This window comes from Protobothrops mucrosquamatus, unplaced genomic scaffold (genome assembly GCF_001527695.2).
Source record: "Protobothrops mucrosquamatus isolate PMUCROS unplaced genomic scaffold, P.Mucros_1.0 scaffold35, whole genome shotgun sequence".
Lineage (NCBI taxonomy): Eukaryota > Metazoa > Chordata > Lepidosauria > Squamata > Viperidae > Protobothrops > Protobothrops mucrosquamatus.
In genome coordinates, this window is record NW_015386419.1 from 1,885,902 (window position 1) to 1,912,813 (window position 26,912).

General features: G+C 34.5%; 1 protein-coding gene across 2 annotated transcripts in view; it reads left to right on the plus strand.

Moving 5' to 3' along the window:
* Positions 1–26,912, plus strand: part of XPR1 (xenotropic and polytropic retrovirus receptor 1) — an 84,610-nt gene that overhangs the window by 55,301 nt on the left and 2,397 nt on the right. Inside the window, exons 9-14 of one of the 2 annotated variants that reach the window (XM_015811273.1) lie at positions 1,052–1,231; positions 3,408–3,573; positions 4,517–4,711; positions 18,886–19,052; positions 20,465–20,604; positions 21,507–21,728. In XM_015811273.1, the coding sequence (XP_015666759.1) occupies positions 1,052–1,231; positions 3,408–3,573; positions 4,517–4,711; positions 18,886–19,052; positions 20,465–20,604; positions 21,507–21,728 (1,070 nt within the window). Of the gene's footprint in view, positions 1–1,051; positions 1,232–3,407; positions 3,574–4,516; positions 4,712–8,977; positions 8,990–18,885; positions 19,053–20,464; positions 20,605–21,506; positions 21,729–26,912 lie in introns of both variants that reach the window. The other variant, XM_015811274.1, reaches the window with a different exon arrangement.

The window sequence follows — 26,912 nt, forward strand, 5'->3', positions numbered from 1 at the left end:
ATGAATGAAGACATTTTCCATACAGAGGTAATCCTCAATTTACGACTGTAATAGAGCCTGAAATAATGGCAGTAAATCATGGCAGTCATTATGTGAGTCACCATGTGACTGCCAATTATACACTCTTTTTGTAGTGGCTGTTAAGTGAATAGTGTGGTTGTTAAATGAACCCATTTTAGCCAATGGGCATTTTTTTGCTAGAAACCAAAGTAAACACCAGTTTCTGGCAAAAATGCTGAAAATTGTGGTACACTGCAAAGATTCATAAATGTGGACCAGTTGCCAAGTGCCTAAAATGTAGTTCTAGGGTAGTGATGGCGAACCTTTTAAAGACCGAGTGCCCAAACTGCAACCCAAAACCCACTTATGCATCGTTGGGTGCCGGGTGGGTGTGGCCCATTGGGTGAGTATGGCCAATTGGGGTGTGTGGCCTATTGGGTGGGCGTGGCTGTGTTGGTAACGGCAGACTGGGTGGGACTAAAAGGTTCAATCAATCAATTCCAACTTTGCAAGATCTTTTATTTCCCCACAAGAAGTTGAAATTGACTGATTGATTGAACCTTTTTTTTTTTTTTTTGCACACGGCAGCGGAGGCCTAAAGCGAAAAGGTTTTATAAAACCCAGCTGAAGGCCTAGGATTGGGGCAACGGCACGCGTGCCCACAGAGAGGGCTTTGAATGCTGCCTCTGGCACCCATGCCATAGGTTCACCACCACTGTTCTAGGGACATCTGCTGTAACTTTGAACAGTCACTAAATGATCAGTTGTAAGTTGAAACTACCTGTAGAGTCGCCTTATGAGTGAGATAGATAGCAACATTGAGATGGGCAAGATATACATTTAATAAAATAAATAAATAAATAAATAAATAAATATAGTCTAGTCCTAAATGATATCAGAGTTTAAAACTTTTAACTTAGAATTTGAGTTGGAGCTGAAAATATATTAATAAATAATGTAATACTGAAGTATGATATTCCTAATATATTTTGTGTCCTGCTTTATCTGCACATAACTGCTAAATTTGCATTTAAAAATGTAATCTTTCTAGATTGCTGGATTCCTTGGAACGCTATGGTGTCTGAGTCTGCTGGCATGCATATATGGAGACAGCACTGGATTTCATATGCAGGCAAACCCACTTATCTTGTATGGATTTATGCTGCTGTTCCTTATCAATCCTACAAAAACCTTTTACTACAAGTCTCGATTTTGGCTGCTTAAACTCTTGGTAAGTCAAGATCTAGTTAAAATCCATCAGCAACTGACAATCTCAACACTCTTCCTGTCAAAAATATTATAATTAAATATTCTCAGATTTAGTTAAATGGACTGGCTACATTGCTTATCCATAGGCAATTTGTACAGTAAATTTAGTCAGTGATATCCATATGATGCACAGCAAAACTTGACAGAAGTCCCATAACTATGTGTTTGATAGTAAAATCATTGCATTATTTTTGGAATATAATAGTTCTATCTCCATTGCTGAAATAAGTATCATTTTAGATAACAACTGATCAGATGTACTGTGAATTCTTCTATTTTACGTACTATGCTTTTTAATATAAGTGATTGCAATGTACACTGGCATTTCATAACCATCCCATTGTCAGTGTTACTCTTTGAATAATTGTGTCTTGATCATAAAAATGTAACCATTATATTTTGTTCTTATATCCAAAATATAAACATCAGTAATAGATATGACTTCTCATTACTGCTTTAAGTATCGTACCGTTCTACTGTATCCTATATTTTCCAACACTGAGAGTGCTGCTTTGCTCACTCATTCTCTTGTAGCATTTGACTCCGCTCTTTAAAGAGCAGAATGAATGAATCACTGAATTCTAGCTTAATATTCATAACATTGTTAAGTAACATTCATACTGAAATTAGCTGATTTGAAATCAATGGGGAACTGAAATTTGATGCAACTGTTATTTCAGCAAAACCCGTATATAATAGGCAGAAGGAGAAACAATTGAAGGAGGTGAATAAGGAGAATTATGAAATCATCAGTTGTTCTTTACAATTACAAAATTCAAAATGATGTACAATGTAGCTTAATCTGTATAAATGTGTACAGTCTCAGTGACTGCAATGCTTCATCATTCATCATGAATACTCTGCTCCTTTTCATTTTGAACTTGATCCAACTAGCTAAGCTTCTGGATTCATAAAGAAATGTATATTTTCCAAGCATTAGGCGATTTTATACTGTTGTTGCCTCATTTTATGTGATTTAATCTGTAAATCAAATCGCTGTTATTTCTATAAGATTTCTATAGGTTAAACCTGTATATACTTTGAAAAGAATGATTTCTACCAAACAGCACAAAAGCCAGAGTTTCTGGATAAATTTTTTTGTAATTATATTTTGGCAAAGTAGGTCTAGTTATGACTGGAGGAATTTAAAAGATATGTGTGGTATCTAAAATATCACCAGCAAAAACTCCAGTTTGGCCTAGTGATTAAAGTATTGGCCTAGAAACCCCGAGACGGTGAACTCTAGTCCCACTTCAGGCATGAAAGCTGGCTGGGTGACTTTGGGTCAGTAACTCTCTGTCAGCCCAACTCACCTCACAAGATTGTTGTTGTGGAGAAAATAGAGGAGGAAGGAATAATGTATTTTTGCTACCTTGAGTTGCTTATAAAATAAAGAGATGGGATAAAAATCCAATAAATAATCCTCTGTCCTTTGCTTGTTTGTATTGTATAGATCTTGGTGTTACCATTTTAGCATTTGAATGTTGATATTGTAAATAACCATGCAGGAAGAACTATAATCCAAAATAAATGGAGCATGAAATGTCCTAGTTTGAGAAACATATAGCTCAACGTGGAATGGACTGAGATGGAAAAGCATCTGTTTTTACTATTTCTTCCACTAAGGTTGCAATAGTGTACAAAAGCAAACATTTCCACCACTGTGATCTTTAGTACTAAACAGTTTTCCTAAACTTGATGCTTTATAAAATTGTTAATGTCAATTAATACTGTAATATTACTGAACCGTTTTCCCATTGAAATTAATCACAAAACTCTCAATAATAATACAGTTTTAATTTGAATGCCTATTATAATAAATGTAAAACAAAATTTGAATACAAATTCCCAGTTCAATATTATCTACAAACTTACTATGTTTTTTAAAAATTTAGTAAATAGCGAAGGTAAGCAAAGCACTTTAAAAGTTAGATACATCACCTCCCTCAGTCCACTATCTTTGGTCATACATACTAAAACTAGTGATCGTTGCGTACTGTGCATTAGGACAAACAAGCTCATAATAATTAAACATGCTATTTACATAAAATTGCACTGAGAATTCTTTTAGTTTCTACAAATGATAGAATAATTTTTGTAATGCAGTTTTACCATTTGAATCTTTTGTTTGTGTGTAGTTCCGGGTATTCACTGCCCCCTTCCATAAGGTGGGTTTCGCAGATTTTTGGCTCGCTGACCAGCTTAATAGTCTGGCTGTAATACTTATGGACCTTGAATACATGATCTGTTTCTATAGCTTTGAGCTCCAGTGGAAAGCTAAAGATGCATTGCTGGAAGATCCAGGTATGTCAGTGAGAAGAGATTTTGTAACTGCCATATAAATTGGTGCATACTGTGTGTTTAAGACAACTTAAGCTTTATTTATTCAATGCAACCATACAGTTGCAGTCATTATTCACTAGACAACCCCTGCCCTGTTGGGTCATTGTTTCAAAGATATTTCCTTGCCTAAATGGAGAAACAGAATGACCCAGGACTGGCAAAAAAAATAGTGGGAGCAGGAGTGACTTCTGAGTTCCTGCCACTTTCCCCAGTGAGTTTCTTTATGGGAATCAGGCACGGAGCATCAGAAATGAGGGAGGGAATGGGGGATTTCAAGATTAGCTAGAAAATTGTCAAAAAACATTGGAAATGAAAATTATGTCACCTCAGTGGCAGCCAAGCAGTGCAACAATGGCCAGTACCACTGAAGCAGCCTTAAGCAGCCTAAGTTTCCCATATTTCATTCCCTTGGGAGTAATGGTTCCTGAATTTTGAACACATTCTGTAAATTAGCCCATTTGAGGTATCTTGGTTCAAAAATTGTTACTTTATTATGCACTATTTCACTTAATTAAAGTGCATGACAAGGAGAATTTTTAGTAATATATACCGTGTTTTCCCAAAAATAAGACCAGGTCTTATATTAATTTTTGCTCCAAAAGACACATTAGGACTAATTTTCCAGTTAGGTCTTATTTTCAGGGAAATACGGTACTAAATGTGTCCATCTGGGTGACGATCTTAACTGGGGATGGGGTGGGATGGAAATAAAGAATTGTATTTATTTGCTAAGTTTACATTTTCCAATATTCCCTTATCTCTGAACACACATATGTTATGCGTGCCTGGGTACTTTAAAGTATTTGATTTATATTGTTGAATATTAACTGGAATTGTTCATCTGTAATTCACAATATCATTTTCCTAGAGATTTCTTACCTTTTGAGAGTTTTTTTTTTTATAGGCGTTCATGTTTGCAACACCTATGCTTATGGTGTGCGTGCGGTTGTTCAGTGCATTCCTGCTTGGCTGAGATTTGTCCAGTGCCTGCGCCGATACCGGGATACTAAACGGGCCTTTCCCCATCTGGTTAATGCTGGGAAATACTCCACCACATTTTTTATGGTGACATTTGCAGCCCTTTACAGCACCCACAAAGGTATTATTTTGGAGCCTTTGCTGATGAGCTCAGCGTCTCTGTTTTTAAGTGCCAGCTTATTTGCGATTTCTCAGAATTACTTACATAACTTTACTGGGATCATTATCCAGCATACGATTTCATAGAATTGTTGACAGTGTGTATTTATGAGGCACAGGTAGTCCTTGGTTAATGACGGCAGTTGGGACTGGGAACTCCATCACTAAGCAAGGCTAAATGATCACACCAAATTATGACAGCAGTTCCGGCAGTTCCAGTTGTGGTTGTTAGGCAAAACATCTTGTGATTTCCATTTGTGATCTCCTGCTGGCTTTCCCAATGACTACTTGTCTGAAGCTAACAGTGAAGATCACAAATGATGATTCAATAACTATGAGATACTGCGACCATCATAATTGTGAGCTGGTTGCCAAGCACCTAAATTATTATCATGTGACTACAGGAATATTGCAATGATTGCAGCTTCTAAGACTGGTAGTAAGTCTACTTGTTCAGCTGTATTGTATCTTCAGAGTGTTGCTGAACACTCATAGTCATTGGCTGAGAACTATTTAAGACATCTATGGTAAATTTCAAGAATTTCTACTGAATAAATTAAGTAAAAGAAATTTAGTTAATCTTTTTCCATTCTGCTATGGATTTTAATGAGCTAAGCAGCAGAAATAAGTAAGTCCTGTGTATTCACTTATTAAAACAATTGTATTTTTTTTTAATTCTAGGCAATTGTACTATTTCAGTTCCTATCTTCCAAATTAGTGCATAGTTTTTCTATAGTACTGTTAGATGCATCATGCATAAACTCACACATGCACTAATATACCCATACACCCACAATTTATATAAAAGGACCATTTTCTATTCCCAAAGGAATTTGCCAAAATTTTAATTATAGGAAAGATATCATTATTATCATCTTAATTTATTATTGTTTGCCTAGTCCAAAAGATTCTGGGTGGTTTACAACACTTCAAAGTTAAAATAGTTAAAAACAGAACTTCAAACATAAGAGCTTGGACCAAAAAAACACAGCTACTACAATAGAAGAACACAATAGGAGCTTCACAAACAATCTGATCGTAGTCTCTTAGGATTTATGCAAATGTATTTTTGTTATAAACAAAGACAGTTTATCTCATAGAATCTATAGTATTTCAAGAAGTATGCAATAATTACTATCCTTCTGATACCAGTTATACTATCCTGCTGCATGAAGCTGAAATATATCATTGCCTGATGAATGTGAAGAAAAATACTCCGTTCTAGAAAAGTACCTATTGATCACATACACATACACACACACACACACACACACACACACACACACACACAGGCCCACAAACACACAAAGCCTGAAACAGAAATATATGCAAAATGATAGGAAATTGTTTTTAAATGATTAATCTACAGACTGAGATCCCTGAACCATCATGTTCCCATATCTTTGTGGAAACCACAGTGATGTCCTTTTGCTGTTTTTACAGAAGAATAAAGCACTTAGTACTTTTTAGGCACTTACAGCATCTTTATCTTTCCCCCACCTCACCTCTTTCAACTGTTATTCCTGTCAGGAGGTTTAAATTTGTTCTAAAATATATACTGATTTATTTACTTTTGCACATATTTCACTTATATGTAAGAATAGAAAAACTGCCAACTTTGTTCTACTAGTTACCCCCCCCCCATAAATTTCTAATTCTCTTCAGTTGATTTATATATTTTTTATAATTCTAAGAGAAACATCAGGCTTCATATGGAACCCTAGATCTTCCTCCCAATTTGATGGTAAAGAAGAGGAATTAACACTTGAAAAATCATAGTAAAATCCAAATGTTTATATGCAAATTCGAGGGTATTATACACTTGCATCAAAATTAACAATATTGAAAAGAAGTTTTCTTTGAGGAAAAGCCAAGATGGAAGGGAATGGTGGCTGCTGTTGCTAGAAGGCATATGTGGAGTTTTAAGAGGAAATATCCTACTTTATCCTTACTTCCAGAAACATAAAATGCTGGTGCCTAATGCAGATCACTCTAAAGAACCCTTGTCTTCAGAAAGATTATGGAATAATGTAGGGAAAGGGTTTGTAAGACTTGTTTATTCAATAAGAATAATATGTACAGTATGTCAAGAGAGAGGAGTGATTCCTTGTATGACAGATTATTACTGAATAGTATTTGAGGCTTAAAAAAAACTGTTTTCAGCCATCTTGTACCAAATTCATAGGCAATGCATTTTTATACAGGTCTACCCAGAAGTAAGTTTCATTCGTTTTAGTAAAACTTTACTTTTGGATTAACTAGATACTGAAATGCAAGCAAAATCTTTTCCAGAATTATTATAAGCCAAAGTAAAGCATGAAAAACGATTTTTAAAAATTCCATGATTAGATAAAGAAGACAGTTTCAAATATCTGCATCTCCTTCTTTGCTTTTTTCTTTCTTTGCCTGGCCTATTTATGAGGTACAGGGAAGATTTTATATAGTTTATATAGTTAGAGTTATTGGGAATTCTGGAAACAACCCAGAGCAAAGAAATCCAATTCCAGAGTTGTATAAATGGTTATATAATACGTGAACAGTCTAATAAAAAGAAAATAGAAGAAATGTTTTCAAGACCTGATAAAATTATAGTCAGCAAAGATGAGCATGAATTAGAAATTGTTTAGCATAAGATAATAAATGGCAAAGATACAGCATGTGAAATATTTTTCTCTGTGAAATAGAATTTTCACTTGTCTCTTTGTACATGCATATGCCCAATATTTACTATTCATGTGCTTGGATTTTATCCGACCTCAAGAAAATAAGTAGTCTGATTTCTCTAAAAGGCCACATTTCTTTATTATAGTCTACATCTTCAAAACAAATATTTTATATTCCAATATAAAACAAATATTAAGTAGTAAATAATTATGGTATCAGAATTCATTTATTTAAAGAATTTTGAAGACCACCCAACTGATCAGATGACTCTGGGTTGTATACATAAGTAAAGTCAAAACTAATAGAAATCAAAATAGTGAACTATGATTATACAGATCCACTTAGTTGAGCCTAAGCATGACAGACATTTTCTCAGTGAAATTCTCAATTATCTCAATGTTCAGAAGGAAAGTCAAGACTTCATGGCTCTGTGAAAGGCTAACAGGGTTGGGCCATCTGAACAGAAGTGTGTGTGGGGGGGGGACTCATTTCAAAGGACAGTGGCACCAGCAAAGGAGGCATGTGTCTTAGGTCTCATTAGATGACATACAGCCACAGAGAAGGATATGATACATTCCCATTTTATGTGACCTGGTAATTTTCATAATTCTTTACTTTTTATTATTCTGGCTAAAAAAATATGCTTGTGCATTTCTCTTATTACTGAGATGTGGTGAGTTTGGCTGTCATTTTGGATCTTTACATTGCCATTTCCTCATTGTTGCAGTATCACTGAAGGCTCCTTTTTATTCAAAAATATTTGAATTCATTACTAAAACTAACATAATTAGCTTGATAAAGTCTTTTGTAAATTTTAAGTTGCTTCCATTCTATAATTTTCAACAGGCTTTCAAAAATCTTGCATAAAAGGTTTGGTATAAAATTAGCATACCCAAAGATGTTATGAGAATTGGTTAGGCATGTAGCTATATGTGATCAATTTTATGCTAGTCAGGAGATGATATCATTTATCTTTCTTTCTATTCATTGTGAAATTTAATTTACAATTTAACTAGATTTGGATTCAGTTAAAAAGTATAAGCACTCAAAGACCAAACCCCTGTCAGATAGTATTAAATCTTTTTTCTTTAGGAATGACTATTGCTATCTGTTAAGTAGCAGTTTGATTTTGTTATAACTGAAATTCTCTTTCTTAGAATGCATCTGTCAAAAAATGTGTTTGAATTTTCTTTTTCTTTTCTTCTTCGTCTTTTGTTTAAGCAAAACTTAATGTTAAAACTAGTTCAGAGACAATTATAACATGCCCGATTAAACAAATATACCAAGGCATTGATATATAAATGACCAGAAAAAAAGAATAAAATGACAGGAAGCTACATCTTTGGAATTTAGAACTGATGTGTTTCTGAAGGATATTCACTTGAAGAAAAAGACGGGTGGGGATGGGGGAGGAAGCAGTTCACTTACTGTCGGAATTCTGCCAAAGAAGAGAGCTGTCATGGTCGTCATGGTAACCAAAGTATTCATTATTTTTTAAAAACCTTTCCACCCCATTACTGGCCTTGCCCCTCCTATGCTCTTATATCCCAGTTGCTGGCTTCAGATAGAAGTGAGGGTGCTAAGCTTCTACTCTGAAAATGAATACTACTTTGTGTGGATGGTGCTTCAACATACTACAGCTTTTTTGAGGGGCTTGTTTTCCTTCATTGATTTTTTGATGTTGAAATTTCTGGCTGTATTCCAAAGACAGAATCTATGGAGGAGGAAGAGCGCCAACAAGCAAGAGAGAGATTAAGTATAGGTGGAAGTTTGTGGGAGGAAATAAAGAAATAATAAATATAGCACCTGAAATTACACTGCAGCATATAGTCCAAGGTTCCCAAAATAGAAATAGATGACAATAGCTTTCCTTTCAATTTTTAATAAGAATTTACCAAATTTTGCATATTTCTTTATGAATGAGTCAACTTAAAATTGACAGCTCTACCATTCCTGTTCTTAGGTCTTTTATGTATGCTTTGCTTCCCAGTTTAGCTCTGAGAATGTGATAGCCTAATTTGAAATTAAATTGGATATGACTTGGATATATAAAGTCTCTGACTTGTAGGTGACAGTTTCTACAAGATGACTGTTGATTCGGCAGTCTGTAGCACTTAATTTTAAAATTAAGGCAGATTTTGATAACCTCTCAGTTTTTGGTCTCACTATCATGGTTCAACATTTAACAGAAACCACAGTGGCTGACCCTCCCAGAAAGCTTATCGTAGCCATTGTATTCTGTGCCAGTTTTTGATAGCACACGGCATTGATTATTTTCCTCTCAGTAACACAGCAGAATATATTGTTTGCCTTTTGTAGATAATTTTAACAGTAAACATTCATTGGCGTAAATCCAATCTTAATAGTTTGTAGTATAGGAATGATTCTTATGCATAGAGGCTATTTACACAATGTATATAAAGGTAGTCCTTGCTTACTGACCACAATTGGGACTGGCAGATCTATCACTAAACCCCACAGTCACTAAGTAAAACATCACATAACCACAATAGGTTTAGCCCTTCAGTCACGGTCATTAAACAAATCGTCCATGACTGCAAAGCAAGTTATCATATGACCGTAACTTCCGATTTCACTGCTACATTCTCCAATTGATTATGTTTGTTGCAAGTCCATTGTGTAGCACCCAAATGGCAATCTCATGACTTTGGGATGTTGCAATGACTGTAAACATCTACTAGTTATGAAGTGCCCGAATGGCAATCACATGATGGTATGGATGCTGCATCGTCATAAATGTGAGATTATAACTTCAAAGGGCCACTAAACAAGGCAGTTGACAAGCAAGATCTACCTGTGACAAGAATTAGAAGAAAGAAATCACATAAAAAGTTATACTTGTAGAAGGAACATTAGAATTTGTGATGCTCACTTGTGCTTCTTTTTTGCCTTGTTAAAATATCCACTGTAAACTATATTTACGGTATTTTACTTGACTTGAGAAGATAATTATTAGCTTGAGGAATACCTCCATTTTTGCACCTTTTCTGACTTTTATACTTAGAGGGATTTTTATATGTTTCAGAAATCAATTAACATATTTTGTGTAATTGTTCAATATGGAAGAGTAAACCCTTCATTGCAACAACCTTCTGACAAATCCAGTCCTCCGAAATAATTGCTGAGCAATGGCAGCATATAAACATGCGCAAAAAAGTATACTCAGGTGCAATTTCCTTTCAAAATGATAGTATAAAACTATTTCTCATTTTGATGAGGTTAATATTAATTAACCATCTGTTAATGGTACAAAACATTTTGCCTAATTTGGGAGAATTACCTAGGCAGGAAAGCAAAAATGCTGAAAAAATAAAAATTCAAGTACCAATTGAAGGGAAGGGAAGAATGAGAAAAGACTTTTCTTCATGGAAAAGATTCCATTCCAACCATAAAAAAGAGATGAAGGAATTAAAGGAAGCATAAATGAATGCAAACATCTCCCTTGCCTACTCAGAGACTGTCAATTGTCTGATATGGCTGCTAAATTCTGTGTTCAATAAAGAAATCTTTCCTTACTTCTACTACCATTAGAACCATTGGCAAATAAGTTATAAGAAGAAAATAGCTAAACAACACAGTTGCATTTATGGCCATTTGCTGTGTCCTAACGTTGTGTGACCACATTTTACGACAGTTTCTAAAAACCAGTAATTACTTGCATTTTTGGGCAAAATCACATCCATAGCGACCATTGGTTTGCTTAACAAATGCAGCATTTGTCTAACAACTGCCATGTTGTTAAACAACCATCACGAAAAACATTAAAAATTATAACCATTATGTTCTTACAACTATAATGAGCAGGCTCCATTACAATCATAACTCAAGGACTACCTTTAGTTTCCAGAATTCTAATCACAGGGAATCCCTATTATATCTGTTACTTATTTAATTACTAAATATTATATTACATAGTTTTCAAGCAATTTAGAATTAGCAAATATATTGTTAATATTGCTATCAAACTAGTCCATTTCATCAGACATAGATGTTAAGATACACATTTTTAAAATTTCAACTTTTTTGTTACTTTAGTTAAAATGTTTTATGAAACAAGAATAATATCCATATAAAATGAACTAAATATGCAAATCATAGCTAGAAATGTTACAGTAAAAATTATTATACCAGAGGAATAGAATGAAATTTCCCAAATTTCATACAAAAATCTCAGAAATAAGTACTATTTTGAAAGAGATAAGAAAACATTCCTTATCTTGCTGCATTTTAAACTGTTGAGGGGAATTGAACATAACAGCTTTTCCTACATCTATTTTATTTAGCATGTTGATTTAGTTTCAAATGCCTTTGTACATGAATGTCCTCAAGTAGAAATTCTGTTTTTTTTTAATACAGATAGACATTATAAGTGCATGTACCATGGCTTATTTCAACCAATAAAAGAGAATTGTAATGCCTGAGGGTTCTACTTGGAATACCAATGTTCTGATTTTCTGTTAGGATTCGCTAGTGGAGATTGAGATATAATTGCTTGCCTAAAGCAACATTATTTTGATACATCACCCGAATACCAATGAGGAAAAACAATAGGGAATAAAGGTGACAACTGAATCCTAGAAACATGAATATTGAGAGAGAGGTTAAGAGTATTGTAGGCAAACATTCAGAAGGTGAGACCAAATGGTTCAGGAATTGATACCTTTTTATAAGATTTTTCTTGGGAATCTTTCTGATTTATATATTTTTTTCAATAATTGCACTGTAGAAATTCTAAGAAAACATAGAGTTTCCTAATTGCTACTGAAGACAGTTGTGGCCAAGGATCCAATAGAAGAAAATGTTGGTTCTGTCAGAATAATTAAATAGTAGCGTCTCCTTACTTTTCTTCTTTCTCGATGTAACTTACTCATTTTTGAAAATAATTTAATAATGTGTGGAGAATGGATCATTTGAATTTTAAATCCTTTACATATTCGAAAGGTTTGAAACAGACAGAAAAATGTTGGCTCTTTGGGAAATTGACAAAATTTCTGATAATTATAACAATATTTTGTAAAAATTATAAGGAGCGATCCTATGATCTTGTCTTAAAGTTCAGTGATTTTGCTCATATTCATCTAGCTGTTCATATTAAGTCCCTTTTTAGATGCTTCCTTTGATATTTGTCTAGTTTTCCTGTGGGCACTTCAGACACATTTGATTGCAAGGCAAATAGTTTGCATCCCATGAGGGCTAGAGTATCATCAGTGATAGAGATAGATTCTCTCTTACAGCACATGGTTACAGAATCATTTACTTTTACTTAAGAATTCTAGAATGGAAACCCAGTATTAAATGCATAATTCAATGGCCAAGCGAAGCTCACCTTATTTTTCAGCTTTCATTTTTGACATTTCCCAAAAATAGAGAGTCTGAGAACCATAGAACAATTTAGTTTTTGTTTTAGTTTCTAGTTGCAACTAATTAAATCTGCTCATTACTGCTAAACTATTCTAAATGATTTATAATTGATCTATATTAATTTTGTCATCTTCAAAGGAAGAAAATGAAGAGATGTGCACAGGGCTTGCATATAATAGTAAGTCATAATTGTAATTTAGGTGTATGACCAAGAATTTGTGCAGTGCAAGCATCCACCCTTCAATGTTCTTCTTTCTGAAAGAAAAAAAATGCAGCCAATAATAGCAATAAAGCAGGAATAAGTATAATTTTAGCTGTTATTATGGTTATGTTCATAATAGTGGTAAGTTTATACTGAGTGTGTTCCATATTAACTAAGCTCCCTCCCTTTCAGAATAGACACTGTGTCATGGCTTAGCATAATGTATAAACCAGGTATTGTGGCTTAAAATTAATTATAGGTAGTTTCTAAATAAGCCTACTTCATGCTAGCATTATTTTTGTGGTTTGTTTAGCAAAACTAGGTTTATTTTAAATTAGCTTCTGATTGCTATTTCAGTGAAACTGAGGCTTTTATTGTTCCCCAAAGCTATTTTGAAATCCTGGCACCCTGCATTGGATCACTCCATAACCATATATTATATGGTTATATATAATATATCTACATAACCATATATTATAGTTGATCATTAAGTGTGAATGCAACTATTAGCATTCATCTTTAAAGTTTGAGGTTGTTACATTATGGCTAGAAACATTCTGGTAGTAAAACTTACATGTTGAGCAGATATATGATGTTTGTTTTATTGGTATCAAAATTATCAAGACAGTAAATATACCAATTTATGAAAAATGCTGCAAGGTCTTGGTCTGTTTCAGCGGAACTGTCACTTTTGTTACTTGAGATTTATGATTACGAAATCAAAAAGAAATATATTCTTGCACATTAAATTCTACCATAACTCCCCAATTATTATTAGGGATAGTTTTGTTTTAGGATTAGGCAACCTTTGGTCCTCAGAACACTTCCAAAAGCTGATACTGAAAAGTTATTCTGAATGAATTAGAAGGATATTTTTTTAATATGTGGGGATGAGTAAATACATTAAGTTTTTTGTCCTGACACATTTCTTTTTCCTTTCCCATCCAGTTTTTAGGTATAATCCCGTGCACTCCATTCAAACAAAATGTGACTTAGATTGTATAAAATTGCAGACCCTGTTTTTAACTGGACTTTATTGTAATCAAAAACCATTGATGCAAAATAATGATTTAATTTTTTTCAGCTGATATTAACTGAATTTTAAAATATTTATCCTATGTGTTCTACAAAATGGACTTGAATATTCATTTATTCAATGTTTACATGTTCACTTAGAGGGAGCAATATGTTTAAAGACTGGCATTTGTGTGGCAGAATTTTTGTGAAGAGCCTAGCAATTAAAGCTCTGAGAGAAAAATCTCCTCCCTATATACATTTTTTTATTGGACTTCCTTATTTCAGCAGTATTTGAATGCCTTTGTTGACATATTCTTCTGCATCTTTATCAACTTAACTATCACCTATTTTTATAAAAAGTGACTGCTGTTTCCCCCTTTGGCTAGAGCAAAGAACCTTTTAACCACCCTTGACTTGGTCCTGAGTTTACAAACTTAGTTAATTAGTACCTATATTTTGAGGTTATTTATTTACTTTTTTTATTAAAAAAAAGATTTAAATTTATATGCCACCTATCTCCTGGTCAAGCGACTCTATTCAATTTTGTCTGATTATAGGAAAATATGCACCCAAAATCCATATTTTACTGTATAAAATATAAATACATTTGTAAAAATTAGATGAAACAATGTTGTATCCAGATTTAATATATATATTAGCGTAAAAAGTATACTGCATTAATTTAGTACACTATATGTAGAATTTAAGATAAGCCTGACTAAGTCTGAATGATTTTCATGAATTTATTCTTTAAAAAAAAAAAGGATCAAGCTCCCCCTTTCTCCCAGGGATAGCATCTTTATTCACTGTTGGTTGTAAAATACCCTGGTAGATAGCTGCTAAGTGGAATGATGACATTCTTATTATTTAGTTGATTTTTTTTGCATGCAACATTGAATTCCATGTTTTGTATGTAAAAGCATCCATTTCCATCTACTGGAGAAAAATTTAATGACATCCTTATTGGTTAGAAAACAAAAGTGATCTGCAGTTATGCAATATTTTTTCTAAGAGCTTAACGTATTTCACGATTTCTTATTATCAAGCTATTCTTGGAAAGTATCTGGCTGTCTCAGATAAATACTTTGTCGTCAGATAAAGTATTTCATTCTAAGGGTATGATTATTTAAATCAGGTTTTCCATATATTTTACTCTCTAAGTTAAGATCTGCCCCAGTCCTCCTATCTTTCCGCAAGAGCCTAAAGATTTGGCTCTTCTGGTTGGCCTAGGGACCAAATAGGAGAGGTCCATGCTGCAGGTGGCTATTGGATTGATGGCAGACTCCACCTCCCCCCCCCCCGCGTTGCTCTGCTATCCACCTGCCCATCTTTTTGGATATCGTATTGACTTATTGTGTACATTTTCATTGTTTATTTTATTTTATTTATTCATATATTATATTTATTTTATTGTTCTACTATTTTACTTTTGTTTACATGCCTTTCATTTTCTTCCTTTTTATTATTGTAAGCCACCTGGAGTGGACCCCTGGCAAGATAGCTGGGAAATAAATGAAACAAACAAACCAATATTGTTTCATAAGTTTACCAAACAATCAAAAGCCACGTTAAATAGAGTTTATCAAAATGCTTCATTCTAAAAATCAGAGCTTGCATCTCTTGTGAAATCTTACATACTTTCCTTTTTTAAAATATTCTTACAGAATATTTTTACAAAATAATTTTGAGATTATCCATGTTTTGTTTTCCTTTTGTTGTTTCCAATGTTGCTGTTTTGGGATTATTTCTTCCTTAGCCCAACCCTACTCCATAAAATGAAAGAACAAAAGAAAATTTATTTATTTATTTAATTAATTTATCAAATTTATATGGCTGCCCATCTCACAAGAAGTGAATCTGGGCAGCATGCAGCAAAAAATTATGCATGCATTCATATTAAAAAAATGTTTATAAAAAGCACACAGATTCAATCAGCAATACAACCACCTTAAGGTCTCTTTAATTATTATTCATTATTTAATAACTATAAGTGAAAGCTTAAAGAAAATGTGATCATTTCTTCACAGAATGGGGCAGTTTGATATTTATCAAATAAGCTTAGTTGAAAAATGTTCTTAATTTAGGCAGAAAAAGCTTCCTTAATTAAACATTAATTATAATAAGAGCACATTATAATAATTTTCTGGAATTCTGGCTTATGTGTGGATGGCTTGTGGGTCATGTGTACTGCTGAACTATTCCAGTTAGTGTTTCCTACCAGTAGGAATTGCTGAACAAACCCAGATGGTTCTTGTCATTTACTTAGTATTATGCACAAATAAGGAGCTTTGTTTCATTCCTAGCTAGCTAGAACTGTGAGCCATGGCTATTTATTTGCATATTTTATTAGATTGCTCATCTTTTCACTAAAGTTTAAAGCAGCACACATAGAACTCCCTCTTCATTTTTTTTTCTGTACAGCAACAACTCTGAGGTGGATTCCCTAAGGGATAATATCAGAAACAAAGTAATTTAGAATACTGAAGCTAGACTGGAACCTGGAGCTTTCTGATCCTAATCCCAGCTCTTTCACTATACTGGCACTCGGTGATTTTTCTTAGAGTACAAGAAAAAAACAAACCAGAATTCATGTTTAGTTACTTAAATGTTTTTGGATCCTTTTTTTTAATATTTCTGCAAAATAGTGACCTAAAATGTGGTCTGTTTTCCACACAAGTTCTAAAAGTAGTTAAAGAGAATCTATTTAAATTAATGAGTCAAAAACATTATACTTGTTCCTTTATTTATTGAGGAAGATAATCCAAAACTAGATATTTGCATATGGCAAAAATATGTGAACCTTTGCTTTCATTAACTGGTGTTCCCCTTTGAGCAGTATAATGACTGCAATTGAACTGTCTGGTTTGACACTGCAACCAAACAAGACAGACACAGACTTCAACGGATAGTTGAACTGCAGAAAAAACAATTGCTATCAGCCTGCCTTCCATTCAGGACCTGTATACTAGAGTAAGAAAGAGGGCTGTGGAAATATCTACAGACCCCTCACATCCTGGACATAAACTGTTTAAACGTCTTCCCTCGAGATGACGCTATAGAGCAGACATGTCAAACTTGCGACGTCATGTGATGTTGTGCGATGTATCGGAGCTTTTTCCCCATTGCCGGTAATGGGGTGGGCATGGTTTTGTCATGATGTGTCCGGCCCGCAGGCCGGCAATTTGACACCCCTGCTATAGAGCATTGCTCGCCAGAATAACTAGACACAAGGACAGTTCCCCCCACACTGCTAAACAACTAATTCCTACAACCCTGTCAAACTACCTAGTAAGGCTGTATTACTATTATTCTCATCTTTTCTATTACCTATCTCCTTATCTTCTTATGACTCTAACATTGTTGCTTGTATCTTAAGATTTATATTAATCATTTTATTTAGTATACTAGTATGATTTGTGTTGTTTGCTTCTTTAGTATCCTATAACTATCATAGGATGCTATGACTAAGTGTTGTATCTTATGATTTATGATGAATGTATTTTTATGCTGATTATGATCATGATTTATCACCTGTTGTTTGTGTGTACACTGAGAGCTTACGCACCAGACACAAATTCCTTGTGTGTCCAATCACACTTGGCCAATAAAGAATTCTTCTATGTTTCTGGTACCTATTGATCACTCCTACACATCAGCTTGAAGGAATTTCAGCCCATTCCTCCTTAAAGATCAGCATCAACTGAGGGAGGTTGGTGAGCTTCCTTGAATTACCCACTTTGTCCTTTCACAACATTTCTTAAGATTTATATCAGGACTTTGACTTGGCTGTTCTAAAACATTAATTTTCTTCTGTTTTAACTGTACTTTGGTCACAGGACTTGTGTGTTTTGAGTTGTGATCTACTTTCTCTTTAGCTTCAGTTTACAAACAGATATCCTAAAATTTCTGTAGAATTTGCTAGCAAGATTCAGAAATTAATGATGGCAAGCTGTCCTGGTCCAGAGATAGTAAAGCAAGCCCAAACCACAATTCTGCCATCACAACGTTTCACAGATGGAATAAGATTATTTTGCTGGAATGCCTTTCCCTAAACGTAACATTTTTTTTGTTTATTCAAGCTCAAAAGTGCTATTTTAGTCTCAGCCACCCACAGAACACTCTTCCAATAACCTTCTGGCTTATTCCCATGATCTTTCTCAAAGTGTTGATAAGCAATAAAGTTTTTTTTTTTAGAGTAGTTGCTTTCTTCTTGCCACCTTAAAAATATGATCTGCATGTAATTTTAAACTCTTTAATTGGTCATTATGTATTCATTGCTTTATTTATTCTATACAAGTTTGTGCTTATACTTGTCATGGGATCCTTACATATATAGCCCCACCATCTTGTAATTAAACACACACATACATATACAGAGCAGCCTGTTGAGCACAAAGTTGAGACAGTCAAATAATATGCATACTTAGGAGGAGTAGCTATTTAAAATATTTGAACACAACACTGAATTGCAGAGCTATACTCAAACTCTTAGTAACCTCAATCCTTTAAAGAAAAATAAACATACATCTTCACACCAGTACAAAGATGAGTGTTTATGACCTTTGTGGAGTGGGGTGCAGAATGCCATTGGTAATCTTTCCCTGTAGCATGTAAAGATAACTTCCTTTTAACCAACTATACTTTCATAAGATTCTAAGTGGTTATTCAGATGTGAATAACCAAGGCTTTTTATAGATGTGGAAAGCAGATACTAGTATTTCTATAAATGTAGTGTTATAGGGGGCGCTACTTATATAAAATACCATATGCTGCCAAAAGGAATTTGAGACATGATTAACTGAATTCCATTTTATGGAGTGAGGTGTGTACTATATAGCCTTATTTAACATTATTGTTTTTCTTTCTTGTAGTTCAAAAACACAGTGACTACCAAGTATTCTTCTATTTGTGGATTGTCTTCTACTTCATTAGTTCCTGCTATACTCTTATCTGGGACTTGAAGATGGACTGGGGTCTTTTTGACAAGAACGCTGGTGAAAATACTTTCCTCCGGGAAGAGATTGTATACCCGCAAAAAGTGTGTATATGGACAGTGTTTATTTGGAAATACTTATGGGAGACTGCAACTGTTAAGTGTGCATGCTGAAGAAGGCTTCTGCTAATAATTTGTGTTTAAACTAAGCATTATCTAGATTGTAGATAGACACTATCTTTAAAAATGTGTTTTGAAAGAGAACTAATTAAACTGAACTATAGTTGGAGGATCAAAAATAAGTAGATATCCACATGAAGAATTAGTTCAGAAAGAGATTTGTTTCAATTTTTCTTCCGTCACCTTAGCAGCTATTTATTTCCTCTTTCATTTTCTCTGTTTCTGTCTCTCAAACATGCAGACATTTTCCCTCGTCATCTCCTCCCATCCGCACTTCTTAGCGGTATAAAGCAATAACCTGGTGCTCTGGAGATGATCCTAGGTTTGTTTGAACTGATGGGAGCATGTCTGGAATCTAATAATTGGTTAAGTTGTAGTTTGGCAAAAAAGGATGTATAATATGTAGAAACCTTTAGGAGCAAGAGACAGCATCAAGATGTTTATGTTAGGTACCAACATAAAATGAAAGTATACTGTATTTCTTACAGTTATATTACTGTCCAGCAGAAGAACGCACAATAGAACCAAAAAAATAAAATGATTGTCGTCTTTGGTTAATAGATTTTTATTGCAAGTACTGTAGTAGATTATACAGTACAAGTAAGTTATGATATGTTATGGTTTGAAAGGTCTATAGTTTCTTGACAACAGGATACAGATAATCCTTGACTTATAACCATTCATTTAGTGACCATTTGAAATTACAACAGTACTTTAAAAATGACTTATAACCATTTTCACACTTATGACTATTGCAGCATTCCTACAGTCATGTGATCAAAATTCAGACGCTTGGCAATTGAGTCATATTTATGACGGTTGCAGTGGCCCAGAGTCATGTGATTACCTTTTGCGATCTTTTGACCAGCAAAGTCAGTGGGGAACCAAGATTCACTTAACAAACATGTTACTAGCTTAACAATTGCAGGGACAACAACTGTAGCAAGAAAGATCATAAAATGGGGCAAAACTCACTTAACCCACTATCTTGCTTAGCAATGGAAATTTTGGGTTTAGTTGTGGTTGTAAGTCAAAGACTACCTGTGTTAAGAAAAGATTATCAAATTTATTTACTGGCAAACTATCAGAAATGAAACTGTTGCTGCCCTTTTAGTTAGTGTAATGTTTATCCTTCAACCAAGTCAACAGCTAGAAATTTACCTCACCTCCTGTGATACTGTATTTATATCCATATAAAAGATAATGACCGATTGACTGCAAAGGTAGAATTTGCAAATGAAGAACTGGATATCTCTATTTGTAGATATTTATTTGGAGGTTGATTTGGTGGATATTATTCCTTGATATTACAGTTGGATATTTTGTCTGTTTAACAGGCCTATTACTACTGTGCCATTGTAGAGGATGTGATTCTGCGTTTTGCGTGGACTATCCAGATTTCTCTGACTACCATGGAAATTCACCCTTTTGCTGGTGACATCATTGCTACTGTATTTGCACCACTAGAGGTTTTCCGGTAAGATGCACTGCACTAACAGCATAATTACTCAGCTTTGGAAGGCCTATTTGCAAATAATTATGACTGCATTTATCTCCTATAATAAAAAATGTTTTATTCTCTCTCTATATCTGTAAATCAGCACACACAGATGAACAATACTTGCAGCATTCAAAAAAAGTATTATGCAGCATTTAAAAATGTAAACAGAAGCTGCATAGCCAGAAACTGGATATGGTCTCTAGCAATCAGGATTTGAAACTTCCACGTTTATAACTATTAGAAATATCCCAGAAGCTAATTAATACAATTCCATATTATTTTTTAGCAGGGGTTATAAAATATCTATGAAAATGTAATTTGCATTTTACCACAGTTTGAGAATTTGGGTTTATCTGTTGGGGATCATACCTAGTTTTAATATTTGAGTAAAGGGACTGGGCTTCAATATCCAATGAATACTCACATTATACTGAAATTTAGATCTTTTTTCCTCTCGTATTTGACCTGTTACATTTACATGAGTTACTTTTTTGCTAGTTATATTGATGTATTTTCTTGTTTTTTTTCTTGTTTTTTTTATTCTATTATTTTACTTTCGCTTTGTTTACACTTCCTTTTTATTTCTTTGTTTTTTATGGTTGTGAGCCGCCTAGAGTAGCCCCATGGTGAGCTAGATGGCTAATAATAATAATAATAATAATTTTTTAAAAGGCTGTCAAGCAATTTACATATGCTATTAATTAGTCAGTTGGAAAATTATTGCAAATGTTCTCTGGCCTTAGTTTTCTTCTTTGTCATTCCTTTGGGGAGAAGGGGAAAATTGATTTTCCTTGTAAAATACATTTATGCATTAGTCTTAGTCTATGTTAATAGCTTCAAATCTTTGGTTTAGTTGCTTATTATCCTCCACTTTGTAGGCGGTTTGTGTGGAATTTCTTCCGATTAGAGAATGAGCATCTGAATAACTGTGGTGAGTTCCGAGCCGTCCGGGACATTTCAGTGGCACCGCTGAATGCAGATGATCAGACCCTGCTTGAACAGATGATGGACCAGGAAGATGGTGTCCGAAACCGCCAGAAAAACAGAGTTTGGAAGCGTAGCCACAGTGTGTCCTTGCACAGACCACATCTTGCTTCACAGTATGTGTCATACAATAGCCCAATGAGTTTCTTATTTGAATAGAAGAGCTGTTCTCCATGTGTTACCCTTCTGATATTCGTGGGACTGCAAGTTCCAGAATTCCTACCTGGAATGACCAAAGAGAGTGCTGAATTTTCTGAAGGGCATAAAATTGGGAGAGGCTAAATTAGACTTAATAAATAAATCTAATATGGGAGAAGTAAAAGAAAGCTGGCCATTTTTTTCTTTTACATTCCACCACACATGAAGCTAGTTTACATTGCTTTCTGATACCCAACTTTCCTAAGGTTAAGAATTAGATAGATAGATAGATAGATAGATAGATAGATAGATAGATAGATAGATAGATAGATAGATAGATAGATAGATAGATAGATAGATAACCTTTATTGTCATTTTTTACTGTGGGCACAATGGCACATTAAAAATGAAATTTAGTTGCTTGCTCTCAAAGTATACACATACATAACACATTTAAACATACTATATACAACATGTATAGATGCATTTTCTTAATGCATTTTAATTAATATACAATATGTGATAATTTAATTTAATTTAATTAATTCATGTTGCCAGAAGTTAAATATCACTGGAGATAAATCTGATAAACTGGATTTTTTGTCATGTAGGCATACCCCTTACCCACAAGATTGTTGGCATTAGATGTTGGTGTTTCAGAGAGTCTTAAATCTTTTTCTCTAAATCTTGTATTGTGCTGCCTTTTATCAATCTTTCCTCTACTCAAAAGATGCTATTCTTTTGTTGGGATGGTTCATTCTCACCCTCTGTGCAGTATTTGCCAGGAGAAAGTCACCATTTTGGAAGATGAGGAACATCAACCTTGAAAATGTATTATGTCAAGGTGCTATCTATTCTTTGAAGTAATTGTGTCTCGATTACAGACATAGGAAGGCCACATTTTTCTTGGAGCCCTACAGGTTCCAAGAAATGGAATTTTTTTGGTAGATTGAACTTTATTCATAGGCAGTTGTTTCTTCATTCAGGGCTGAAGGCATTCTGTCAAGGAGAAGAAATCTGTGGTTGATGTAAAGACACTTAGAGTTACATTAAGTTACTAAGTGAAGTTGACATTATTTTAGATACTAATTCAGTGCCTATTGACAAGAGCAGAATGTACCAAACTTTCTTAACTGTAGGAAGGCTAGAATTTGTGATAAGGATGTGACATAGTTCTTGTCCTCTTACATTCTTATGATCATTCAGCATCTAATTAGATTCAATTATTAAGATGCCTGGTACAAAGAGGATAATATAATTTACCAAGTTATATGCAGTAGTTATCCATATTTTGTCCAAACCCAATTCTAGTATAAATCTATTGCCCTGCTCTGTGTATCGTAAAAACTGTTGCATACAGATTTTATTCATGTAAATAAAGCATGTTTACGTAGCGTGGAATTAAGATTGTTTTAATATCTCCAAGTATATTGAGCTGAAGTCTGTACACCAAATCTGCATAATTTTACATGCATAACAGTTGGTGTGACTCACTACTAATGAGTGATGAATCTAGCTGCATGACACCCAGGGGAAGTATTAAGCAGTTGCTGTGATTCCAACTCCCTCAGGGCTATAACTCTTATAACAAAGCACCTTGCATAAATCTTTTGGTTGAGGTCATAACCTTTTGCATAGATTCAAAGTGTAACTCAGTCTTCTGATAATCTGTTGAAGCTACCATCTTCCATTGTTCCTACTGCCATCACTGGTAGCCTGGACATACTGACTAGATGCCGAGCTAGCTAAAAGATATTCCCCAATTGATCTTCAGTCATGTCCTCCAATAGCTTGCTGTCTTGTGGATGAAAGATAGGATTGTTATAGGATTGTTATAGGATTATTATTATATATACTCAAATATCAATTGGATATGCTATCAGATTTATAAAAGCTAGGGACAGTTCCTTCTCTAAGTAAATGTGTGTTTAACTCTAGGCAAGCTGTACTCAGGTCATGTTCATTGTTGTGTTTTCCCTTTTTCCACCATTTTGTGCTGGATTAGCATACATACATACATAGATACATACATATAGAAATAGAAATAGAAACAGAAATAGAAATAGAAGAATAAAAACAATAGTATGAATAGAAAGAAAAGATGGTGATGCTAAACATTTTAAATGTCATCATCATCAGAGAAACAGCTCTTCTTACAGGTATATTCTACAATAGCACCAGTGTCAGCACAATATGCTTTTGCTCTGCTTGGGGGGAAATTTTAAAGTACTACATCATATTTTTTTGTTGCATTAGGTTGCAATTCTTATCTCAACAACTTCTGCCTCCCTGTTCTCTGTTCAGAGAAGTTGTATATAACATAATTTCACCTAGAGACTAATTGAACAGCCATGTTTTATGTCCAGATAATTATCTGTGTTATGACCTTGTATTCATTTCTGACCGCAGTCCTTTCCTACAGCCATAAATTGCTTTCTGCATTTCAATAAAGATCAAATACAGTCATCTTTAAAAACCCAACTAGGAATACTTTGAAATCACTTCAATAAAAAACCTTTTTATTCTAATACATCAAAGGCAGTTTACAGCATTAAATTTAATACATATTTTTATAGCCATGGTAACTTGGGAGCCACATAATATCTCTCAGATTACTTGAATTACAGCAGCTGGGTAAGAGAATGCATAATTGCTTTCCTGTTATGCATTTCATTCACAACAACATCCTCCTGTTACAAAATATGGAAGTTGCCACTGTTTTTAATCATATGTGCTTAGGTAAGAAAGATAATATGGTATTATTACATACTATCTTTGTGAAGCTGTGACATACAGGGATGAAGAATTTTGCCATCCTTTCTTATTGTCAGTTTTCCCATCTCAGCTTCCATTAATGCTACATTTGCTGCAGTCCTATCCAAATAATTTTAGTGTAATGCTTATTATTCTATCCTCTGGAGATTTAGCTTTTGATACCACTTCTTGTAGTTTTATCACATATTTCTCAAGGAGAATTTTGAATTCATTTGTTTTGTTACTAGTTTTAATTGGTTCTTGATTGAAATAATTATTTGAGAAAGTAATAAACAACTTTTGGTTTTAAATTCTAGCCAGTATCCAACTTTTCCTCTGTCCTCAAATTGTAAGATCTCTTAACCTCCCAATTCCGCACAGCATAATTTATGAAATGTAAAGGAATACAGTGCACGTGCCATATAATTATGCTGCAGCAAATCCTCTTAAGTTGCTTAAAGCTCATCTAAAATTCAAAGTACTTCTTTGATTTTTTTCTTGCTTTTTACCTTAGTCTTGTTATCATTTATTACTCATTTTTTTTATCTACTATGCAAGATCACTCCCAGTTGGTGAAGGCTTCTTGAGAGGTGACAGGTAGTTGGATCCATGCTATAATCGAAGGAGGCAGTGGTGCACCCATTCCTCAAAAAACATTCATTGGATCCAGGTATACTGGACAATTTTAATCATGTTTCCAATCTTTTCTTTTCATGGAAGATGAAAAGGAAAGAAACTGATTATCTGGACTCCTTTCAGTCAGATTTCAGGACAAGACCTAGTATGGAGACAGCATTGATATCATTTGTGGTTGACTTGTTGTGAATTTGGGATGGTGGTAGAGCAACTGTTCTGGGATTCTTGATCTTTCAATAGCTTTCAATCCCATCAACCTGAGTATCCTTCTAGCCTGTTTGTGGGAATTTGGAATGCAGGGTATAATGCTGCAATGCTTTTCCTTCTTTCTCTGTGGTTGGATTCAGTAGGGGAGCAATCAGACCTGAACTTGTTGGAATCTGGGCTACTACCTCTTCTCTTTAACATCTTCATGAGCTTGCTGAATAAATTTGGATTCAAGCATCATCAAGTATCCAGATGATACAAAATTATATATCAGACTTGCCAGACAACACTGAGTAGGAACAGGCTTAAACTTGGGCTGTGGATTTTTGGAATCCCTTGAGACTGGGAATATTTCTTTTTTAGTCCTATATGAATTGCTCTTTAAGACTCTTTTGAAATCATAGCTCTTTCAGTGTCATCTGATGCGACCTAGGAAGCAGGACAGTTCCTGCCCTATGGAACACTGTTCACCCTGACAAGACAGATCTTGCCCCCACCCTGACCATGTTCAGAGGGTTCTAAAAGTCTGGCTTTTCCCCCAAGCATGGGTTACCATGGGTGTGAGTCCTGCATGTTTTATTACTTTTAATGATGGCTTTAGTTCCAGTGCTTGGCTGTGGTTTTTTTTGAAGTGGTACAGGTAATCCTTGATTTATGACCATTCATTTAGCAACCATTCAAAGTTACGACAAAACTGAAAAAAGTAATTTACGACTATCACAGCAGCCCCGTAATCACGTGATTGCAATTCTGGTGCTTGGCAACTGGCATATATTTACAACAGTAGCAGCCTCCCAGGTCCCATGATTGCAATTTGCGACCTTCCCACTCAGTTTCTATCAAGCAAAGTCAATAAACAATTCACTTAACCACTCTATGATTTGCTTAATGACTGTGGCAGAAAAGGTCATAAATCCAGGTGTGATTATGTGATAACTCACTTCACAAGTACATATTAAGCAGTGAAGGTTCTGGTCTGAATTGTCATAAATCAAGGACTACTTGTATTGTTTGATTATTTTTACCCTACACCCATGCCCTTGTGACCTTTCACATAGATTATTGCAACATACTCCACATTGGGCTGTAATTGAAGAGTATTCCAAAACTTTAGTTGGTGCAAAATTCAGCTGCACAGCTAATAAATGGTGCTGGCTATACTATGCATGTAACATCACTACTCAGTGAGCTGCACTTGCTGCCAGTATGTTTCTGGGTGCAGTTCAAGATGCTGGTTGTCATCTTTAAAGCCTACATGGCTTGGGACCAGGTTACCTGAGGGATTGCCTTGTCAGAAGAGTTTCTGTCTGTCCAAATTAATCCAACAGATTGGGCATGCTGCAGATCCCATCAGCCAAAGAGGGTCGACTGGCGGGAATTAAAAGATAAGCTTTCTCTGCTTTAGCCCCTGCCTTATGAAGTATTCTCCCCTCAGAAATTGGAATGGCCCCCATGAGCTTGGAACATTTAAGAACCCTGTTACTTGACTAGCTCTCCTGCTTTTTTGTACTCCCTATTTGCCTTCGTATTTATATAGCAGTTTATAACACAATTGTTTTTACTCT